Source organism: Lynx rufus, unplaced genomic scaffold (genome assembly GCF_022079265.1).
Source record: "Lynx rufus isolate CCGP_SWC_20201006 ecotype Redwood Valley unplaced genomic scaffold, mLynRuf1.p SCAF_23, whole genome shotgun sequence".
NCBI lineage: Eukaryota > Metazoa > Chordata > Mammalia > Carnivora > Felidae > Lynx > Lynx rufus.
Window position 1 is genome coordinate 10,465,078 of NW_025814838.1, and position 9,343 is coordinate 10,474,420.

At 41.2% G+C, this 9,343-nt stretch overlaps 1 protein-coding gene across 1 annotated transcript; it reads left to right on the top strand.

The window, feature by feature from the left end:
- Nucleotides 1-737: 737 nt before the first annotated feature.
- On the top strand, nt 738-9,035 carry ARL6IP1 (ADP ribosylation factor like GTPase 6 interacting protein 1). Its single transcript, XM_047087569.1, has 6 exons — nt 738-883; nt 3,062-3,195; nt 3,672-3,791; nt 6,047-6,164; nt 6,800-6,884; nt 7,282-9,035. Exons 1-6 carry the CDS (start codon nt 848-850, stop codon nt 7,398-7,400), a joined length of 612 nt encoding a protein of 203 aa, XP_046943525.1. The 5' UTR covers nt 738-847; the 3' UTR covers nt 7,401-9,035.
- Nucleotides 9,036-9,343: the final 308 nt, after the last annotated feature.

The following is a 9,343-nucleotide window of genomic DNA, read 5'->3' on the forward strand; positions in this document are numbered from 1 at the left end:
GCCCCACAAAGGATTTTCCTGAAGACCCAGTAAGCCAACTTCGTAACTTGGTGCATTTTTCACAAGTTTGAGAACTAAACCCAGAATCCGCCCCCTCCCCTCGTCCTTCCTCCATCAAGCTACAGGCCTTACTCTTAACTGATGGGAAAAACTGCTACAAATTTACATAAACAGCTCTTTTACTTGTGCTCAAAATCTCCTGGGGCGGGCACGAGTCTCCGAGACTCAGGGGCCTGGGTAGGGCGGCCAGAGCAGGGATTAGAAGACAGGGCCGCGCAGGGCCACAGCGAGGGCGACGCGCACCGGGCCTCTAAATCACAGCGAGGTTAGTGTCACGCGCCCGCCTCCGCCCTCCGCCCCCCGCCTGATAATGCAAGTCCAACTTCTTCAAGGACTAAAATTCCAGCAAGGCCCCTTAGCTGCTTTGAACTCCAGTAGGAGGGGGTCCGAGAGCGACCACGGCGGCTACACCCGCTCCGTCCGCTGACAGACCCAGCAGGAGGATGCGGCAGTTCAACCGCTACCCAAAGGCCTGGGCGGGGCGTCATGCGGCTCCTGGGCGCTGGTTGGTCACTCCTTGTCCCCGCCCCCTCGACCCTGCGCCGCCTCGGTGTCCTTTGACCTCGATTTCAAGCCATGCGCTGAGCAGCGGTTGGTCCGGCTACCCTTAAACTTGAGTTGAATCCACCCAATGAGGAGCGGGCCTTGCGGGGACTGTCGGGAAAGGCGGCTGGCCTATATAAGTGGCCTGCGGGGCGTACCCTCGCGTTGGGGTCGCCGTGCAGGGCTCTGCGGAAGGCTCGTTGGGAGAGTGGGCTGTGTTCGCTAAGGCAGCGCCTCAGGGACGATGGCGGAGGGAGACAATCGCAGCACCAACCTGCTGGTGAGTCGAGGGGGAGCCGAGCAGGGCCTCCGGACATCGGTTGGCTTCGCCAGGCGGTGCTGCGGCCTCGTTCCTATGCCCTGTAGCGGGCCCCGCCCTCCTCTCCCGGTTCCCGGGCGCAGACGACGACGCCTGCCCCTTGGGCCTCTTAGGTAGCTCCAGCGTGGCGGTCGCTAGATGTATCGACCCCTAACATCCCGGGGAGGGTACGCGACGGGGGGAGGAGGGCGCGTGATCAGGCACCGCGAGTGATCACCGCGAATAGGGGATGAAGAGGAAGTGGGAGTAGGAGGGCTTTGATAAGCCTGGGGTGCAGCCTGGGACAGAGGGCCGCGAGTGGCCTGTCGAGCGCTTCTCAGTCCCAGGTCCCCAGTCGTATCTGGGTTTCGTTCTTTTCTCCGCCCCCCACCCCCCCAATACTTGGGCAGGGGTGGAGGGTTAAGGGGCTGCTGGCGAGAATTTATTAGAGCTGGCACCGCTTAAACCGCAAGGAGGCTCTGAGCTCACCGCGGGGAACCGGGACTAGGAGACCAGCAAGGTGGATAGTGGGAGGACCTGGCTTTCGTCTGGAGTTTGTAAGGGGGGTGTGTGTGTCACAGGACGACCTTAGAATAAGCAGGGGTCCGAAGGAACTGCAGTGACGTTATCACAGGCGGACAGAGTCAACCTCACTACAAGTTTCACGGCATGATCTGGCAAAAACAAACAAACAAAACACGGGAGAAATCCTTGCTTTGTCTCCGTTGCTTTTCCCCAAGGAAAGACCGGACACACACCACGACCACAATGAATAGAGGAACCAAAGAATTTAGTGTTTGACGATTGATTTTTCCAAGAGCCCAGATGCTAACTAATTAAATGACTTTGCAGAGCAGTTTTGATTGTGCACGATTTTCATCTTGGGTTGGTTTTTAGAAATGCATGACCTACTCCTTTAAACGCACACACTTCTCAATAGTTGGCATAGTTAGCCCCAGCCAGGTTCCATTTAAGAGGATTGATTGAAGCACAAAGAAATTGCCCAGATTCACACAGCTTACTGAAACGACAGATCCTGCTTGACCTGGAGCTTAACTGTTCTTTCCAGCAGAGCAGCGTAACTTGAGAACAAGGCCTTTGGCTTTGCATTTCCTCAATTCAGATCTCTTAACCTCTGCGTATCTGATAGTGTAACAATACCATCCTTTTAGCTTGCTGGGAGGATGAATTAAAGCGTAAGTATATAAAATACTTCGAGTTTGTGGCACATAGTAATCCCGTGTTTAACTGTGTTAAGCAGGATATACAAAGTCAGAAATGTGAAAGTCACCTAAGTGATGAGTGTGGCACAGATAGCATGTTTATTATGATTAGGCTGCATTTGCATCTTTCCCTGTGATAACATTTATAAGAACATGTGGGTTTCTTGTTTCATTTATTTTTCCTGTACCAAAACCAGTTTAAGGGCTTTTTACCACATTAGCTTATCCTAAAAGCCTACTTCGCAGAGAAATTTGAAGTCTCACCAGATGTCCTGGTAAGTGTAAAAAGCACTCCGTGTATTGAGATATATTGAGCTTAAGATGCCTCATGTAATTTGGTGAAAGTAGTTTGACTTAATTGTGCAAATGATGCCAGCATCGAAATGATTCCATTACACAAAGCTATTTTAAAAATTGAATGCTGTTCAGGGAGAGGCTTTCCTAATGGCTTTAGAAGTAGGGGTATAAATCAGTGAAATGACAAAACAACAGATCTGTTCTAACCACCCGAAAAATGAGTGAACTTAATGTGATTTAATTTTATATTTTGAGGGCTGTCACTTACTGGTCCATGACTTTGGGAAAGGTAGTTACCATTCTGAGCCCACTTTCTTTAATTGTTAAATGGGTCTCATTATCCCCACCTTGAGGGGCTTTATAGGAATTATGTCACATTCTTTATGAAAAGAGTAGCCCAGTGCTTGGACTTGGAAGTTGACCACTGAACGATAGGTGGGGTTTGTTTGTTTTTTTACTCGTAATTAATTTGTCTTTGGTACCAAAATGGCAGAGTGTTTTTAGAAACTGATTTAAGATAATGATTTGGTTAAGAGCTGTTTTACATTCTTGGTGCCTTAAAAATAATTTACCTCTCTAGGAAGGACAGAGATGCTGAGAGCAGTAAAATGATCACTTTACACGTTGATCTTCTCTGCAGGCCGCAGAGACTGCAAGTCTGGAAGAGCAGCTTCAAGGATGGGGAGAAGTGATGCTGATGGCTGATAAAGTCCTCAGATGGGAAAGAGCCTGGTTTCCACCTGCCATCATGGGTGTGGTTTCTTTGGTGTTTCTGTAAGTGAGCTCTTAAATTAATATGGATTGTACTTGTTATTAATAAGGGCTCAGGTAATACCCGGCCTCCATTTTTGAAAGTGCCTTAAGTCTTTTGTATTGTGTAATCTGTAAAGAATGCCTTTTCTTAAAGCACTTCTTCTAGTTTTCAGAATTTATAGTACTTATGTAAGCTCGGTCACCTAATGCAGTTGAAAAAATCAGTGGCGCTCACCCTTTTTGGTCTTAAGATCCTTTACACTCCTAAAAGGTATTGAGGGCCCCAGGGAGCTTTTGTCTCTTGATATTCACATTAACCGTTGCAGCTATGATGTCATGTATTCTGAAGCTTCTCAGAAAACCACTTGTGAGAAACTTAGAAGGAAAAGGGCAGATAACATCTTTAAGACTCAGAGGATTAAATGAATAAATGTCTTCAGCTAGGAATAATAATGACTGTGTTTTTCTAACTTTCATTATTATTCTTTTTTAAACAGGACTATCTACTATCTAGATCCATCTGTTCTGTCTGGTGTTTCCTGTTTTGTTATGTTTTTGTGCTTGGCTGACTACCTTGTTCCCATTCTGGCTCCTAGAATTTTTGGCTCCAATAAATGGTAGGTGGCGTAATGACTTGGCAGTCTAATTTCTGTGAAGTTACTGAACCTGGTGGCTGTGATTACTATGCAGCGAGAATTGTCTAATCATCAGATACCTAGAGGTTAGGATTGTTGCTTTTACGTGAAGAATTTCTTAGGTGATGCCTATAAATCATGAATTTTCAGTATTTACAGTTCATAGTTCCTTTATGGGCTAGCATTTATTTTGGCTTTTTTTTTTTCTTTATAGACCTTTTATTAAAGTGATATTTTTTGAGGTAATGTTTTATCAAATACTGCAGAACTCATAATGAACTTTCTGTAGAAATTGTTTACATTTTACATTCATTTTCTTTGATATTTAAGATAGTATATTTCGCAAGCTATTTTTGAAAGAATACGGAAATAGTAACAGATTTTTTTGTCCATTTATGTAATGAATGTCTGCTGTTAGGCACTGTTCTAAGTGCTGTGAAATATTTTGACTTTTAAGATTGATCTTGTGTTTAAGGTTGATACTGAGGCAGTGTAGTGGTAGTCAGCTAAATGCATAGCAAGTGCTTCAGAACAGATTCATTCAAATATTTTAACTTCCTTCTGATCCAAAAAATAACAAAACTAGATGGAGTAGATTTTTTTGTTTGTTTTTTTGGTCCTAGTTGCTGTTCTTCCTTGGTTGTTTATTTTAATTTGATTAGTAGTCTACACGTGCCTTTAGTTTTTTGTTCAATTATAATAACAAAGTATAATACCAAATTATTTTATAATTTTATAAATTATATAATTTTTATACATAAATATAAATTAAAAATATTTTTTATAATTATATAATTTATAAATTATAATTCTGTAAAATTAAGACTTTTTAAATTAATATGCCTTATGGATCTTTAAGAATAAATTTGGACATTTTAGGGGAATATGCTTAAGTTATGGGATAATTAAGCATGTTTATTTAAAGATGTTTCCCCTATAGCAGAATGGATTAGTGGTAGAAAATGTCCTTTGAATTGTTTTTCACATGTAACAGTGCATTGCTGCTGTGTTTTGGGCAAGTTTGTAACCATGTAATGTAACAACTTAACAAAGGACATCATCCTCTGACCTTGAGTTTATTAGTCAGATGACATTCTAATCTGCTAATTCATAACTCTGGGAGAAAATTTTTCAGAAGTAAACAGTGAACGTTTCATGGTAATCAGTATGTGGCTCAGTCCATAACAATTTTATTTTTTGATCTTAATGGAGAAGGAAGAACACCGTTTCATAGCCACAATTCAGCCTTGACCACAGGCAGCATGTAAGGTCCAGCTGCTGACAAGGAGTCTCAGGGCTCATCAGGAGCCCTTCTGCTGTATCTGTCACTGCAGTTTTACAGGGACAAGAACTAGAGGAGAGAAAGGTACATATCTGCCCAGTGAGGGTCTACAGCAGCCATCATATCTGTGTAGCAAAGACAATACAAGGGTGAACTTTTTTTTTTTTTAATCATAATTCAAAAAAACAAAAAAGGGCTTTCTTGGAGGATCTTTTTGTATTTTTACTCTATTTTATTTCTATTTTCCCTCCCTGGGACTAAATTTATAAAGAATTTGGATTTGAGCTGTTGGTTGCTACCTTGGCATCAAGTGGGCATGAAGCCCAGTATTATGCTTGGAATGTAGTTGTTACCATCTTACTGGAATGCTCAGATACAGCTGTTGGGTAGAAACTTAACGTCCTCCTCAAAACAGTGAGACCCTGATGGGCTACAACCCAGGATTCATTAGAATCTGAAAAATAATACAGGAATAGAGAAATTAGTTTATACCGATTATAACATGGCCCATAGTAGCCTTGAGTCTTTTGTTACTATAATTAAATGTGGCTTTAGAACCAGGGATTACCATGGCTTTGTGCCCCATGAGCAGGGGAGGAGCAGAGATAGAGAGGGAGACAGAGAATCTGAAGTAGGCTCTAGGCTCCAAGCTATCAGCACAGAGCCCGACGCGGGGCTCGAACTCACAAACTGGGAGATCATGACCTGAGCTGAAGTCAGAGGCTCAACTGACTGAGCCACCCAGGCGCCCCTACACGTGCCTTTATGTAAAAACTCATTCCTGTGCTATACAAGGGGTCTTAATAGTACAGAAACTTTTTCACGTTCATAAGAGAATGGTGAATTGTTTTTTATTTAGACTTTCTTTAGGGGATAGCTTTTTAAATTTGAGAGGATGATATTTTCTGTTTACTATAAAGATTTGCTTATAGTGAAGGGGAAAATTTTTTTGTAGGACCACTGAGCAACAGCAAAGATTCCATGAAATTTGTAGCAATCTAGTAAAAACTCGACGCAGAGCTGTGGGCTGGTGGAAACGCCTCTTTACACTAAAGGAAGAAAAGCCTAAAATGGTACTTTTTTTGTTTTGACTTATTTAAGTAGAGCAAAATTTTAAGATCGAGTCCATTTTTATTCATTGTAGCCTAATGATGGCCTTTTTGTTTTAATAGTTGTAGTTTGATATTTATTATTCGTTGGTTTGACTCCTCCAACTACATTTGTAAATGTTTATCTGTATGAATTAGATTGAATTATTGGAAGTTAAAATTATATTTTGCATTTAACTTTGTACTCTAGCAGAGCAAAATGTTTCTTCTATGCTTACTAATATAAAAGTAAAAGACAAATACTTAAAAAGCATTTATTCTCTTATCTCTTAGCTTCACATGAGGTTACTATGTGAATTATTAATTGTAAAAGTATAATTGATTTTAAACTAATTTATATATAGAATGACAGTAATTCTAGAAGGGAATGTGTATAAATTCTATAAAGTAGACCTAATGGAATTTCCTATGGGTTTTTATGTAATACATAAAACCTAATATCTAATATGTAAGATATATATAATCCTTAGATACGAAGTCTTTTAAGAAAAGTTGTAACAAGTACTGGATTATTTTCTAACCTTTGAAACAGCGTCCTACAGTTAGGCTTCTGGGTCTGTTTCTAGGGGTTGATAACTTCTTGTTGTTTTCATTGTTAGTACTTCATGACCATGATCGTTTCTCTTGCTGCGGTTGCGTGGGTGGGACAGCAAGTCCACAACCTGCTGCTCACCTACCTGATAGGTAAGTCTCTGAGGAGGGGCTGTAGACATATTCTGGCCGTAGAAGTCTGAGTGGGACTTTGTAAAGTAGTATCTGTGTGCTTGTCGAGTTGGAAGGTACAGATGGAGGAACTGCCAGTCTAGAAAGAGAATTAAAACCTACAGCCTTGCTTTCTGGGAGTTTGTGGTCTTCGAGTAAGTTAAGACATACTAACCAAGGTAGAAAGTGGTGTGGAAGAGGTAAAAATAAGCAGCGTTCATTATCTGAGGTTGGGGGGGGGTGTGACAGAAGTTTCAGGGGATCAATACCAGTGAAAGTAATGGAGTGTCTGATAGTCTGGGAGACTAACTTCTATAAAATGTAATCACCTGTAGGAAGTTAATTAATGCCTCCTTAATTTTGTTTGTTTATTTTTAAGTGACTTTCTTACTGTTGCTTCCTGGATTGAACCAGCACGGAATCATTTTGAAGTACATTGGAATGGCCAAAAGGGAGATAAATAAGCTTCTCAAACAAAAAGAAAAGAAAAATGAATAATGCGTCTGCTTTACTGAGTGTAATGAATGGCATACACCTTGTCCTTGGGAACAGTTTCTCTTAATGCTGTCTGGATTCTGAAATGTTACAGAAGTAGCTCCTTGCTCTCCCTCTTTCTGCCCTTAGTTAGTAGAAATTCAGCCTTGCCAAGTAAGGCTTTATGCATAGTGTCTTCATGTGAAGTGTAGCTGAATGCATTCTCATCACTTGGCCTTATGTGGACAATTCATTCGTGAGTACGACTTGTTTTGATTTTTCTCACCCAGGTTCATTGAATTCTTACTTTTAGGCAACTTCCTTTAAAAATACGTAGTGGTGAACTTCACCTTTTAGTATACTTAACTGTGACATTGGATAATTGTTCCCGTTGATCTTCGCTTTAGCTAGATACAAGGTAGTGGTCTGTGGCTACAGGAAGCTGGTTCTACTGTCTGCTTCCACAGTCTGCTTAAACTGTCTGGCTCCATGAATACAGAGACCAAGTTTCCCGCTTCTGATGAAGAGACCAATTAAGATTCATTCCTCACACTGTTTCTGTACTGTGGGAGAAGATCCTTCTGGAATCAAATGAAACCATTTCCATGCCCTAGTATGGGTTGGTTTCTGCCTTGTGCAAAACTTAGCAATTTGTAAGAAACACTGATCCTTCTTCTCAAATGGGGAGTATGACAGGCTTAGAGCTCTTCTCTCCTTGCTCTGAGACTTTGAGTTAGTAGATCCTTAAAGGCTTTTTAACAGCAGGCTTCTAAAAGTTTGTGTTAAGTATTTTTAGCATATTTTTAATTTCAGATTTTCCAGCTGACTGAACCTAAGTATATAATAGGTTAAGACTCAGGTCTATGACCTTCACTCCGATACCAGCCAATAAAGGACAGAAGTCTTCCTATATGTAGTCAAGATTTCATTTCAGTAGAAAATAAATCTTATCCCTACTAATTTTTCAAGACCAGACTAAGCCTTTTAAAGGTAAGCCTCAAGATTCTCATTTGAAGGTAATTGTGGGCTGCTTTGGTCCCCTTAGATTGGGCATATGAGGTGGTGACTATGCTGGCATCTGACTTTTTCCCTAGTTATTTCTGTGAAGAATGCAGGGGCTGTCGGGGAGAGCAGACTTTTGGCGACGATAGGTGGCCTCTGGTCTACAGAGATTTTGTAACTCCTTGGAAAGTGTAGAATCATCCTCCCTCTCGGTAGCTAGAAATTTAGAATAGTTGAAAACTGTAGGAATTGAAACTCTGAGGGCTGAAAATGTGACATTTGGGAACAGTTCTTAAACTCTGATTAAGTAGCTGTAATATAGTTTTGTGAATTTATTGCACTGATGCTGTAAAACCTGGACCTTGTGGTATATCTGTCCCTAAATAAGTGTTGTTTTCTCCCCTTCAATATTACTGTAAACAATGGCAACCATTGTAGCATAATGTTTGATTTTTTTTTTTTTTTAATGTTCCATATGAAACCTACAAACTACCTTAATTTTTACATGTGTTTTCCATTGTAGATAAGCCTGTCTTGCTGTCTGGATTTTTTTGTGTATATGTGTTCTACCAATTAACTACTTTTGCAGTTTTAATCTTGTATTATTTCTTCTACTTGGTTTTGTGTAAAAGGGGAACAATAAAGCTGGAATCCCTCCTTGTGTCTTGCTTTCTTTATACCTTAGCCATTAAGGTGTTGACAGGATGTGTGAATCCAGTTACTGAACTACCCTGAGTGATCATTACATGCCTACTCTTGAAGAACAAAATGAAATAAAAGGTGTAAATTAATTGATTCAGCAAACTTCAGGCACCGTGCTAGATGGAAAAGGAGATACAACGGAAAGCCATGGCCAAAGATGAAGTATGAGAGGGCCATGCTGGAAGAATAGGCAGGGAGCAGTGCAGGCTGGAGAGAGAGTGCCTGTTACGGTTACTTCTGCAGGACCCAGCTCAGAGTTGCAT

Excerpts from the sequence above, each read along its gene's own strand:
- ARL6IP1 (XM_047087569.1), top strand. The coding sequence starts at position 848 with ATGGCGGAGGGAGACAATCGCAGCACCAACCTGCTG. Across the intron at positions 3,196-3,671 it reads GTGGTTTCTTTGGTGTTTCT|GACTATCTACTATCTAGATC; the intron begins GTAAGTGAGCTC and ends TTTTTTAAACAG. Across the intron at positions 6,165-6,799 it reads AGGAAGAAAAGCCTAAAATG|TACTTCATGACCATGATCGT; the intron begins GTACTTTTTTTG and ends TTTCATTGTTAG.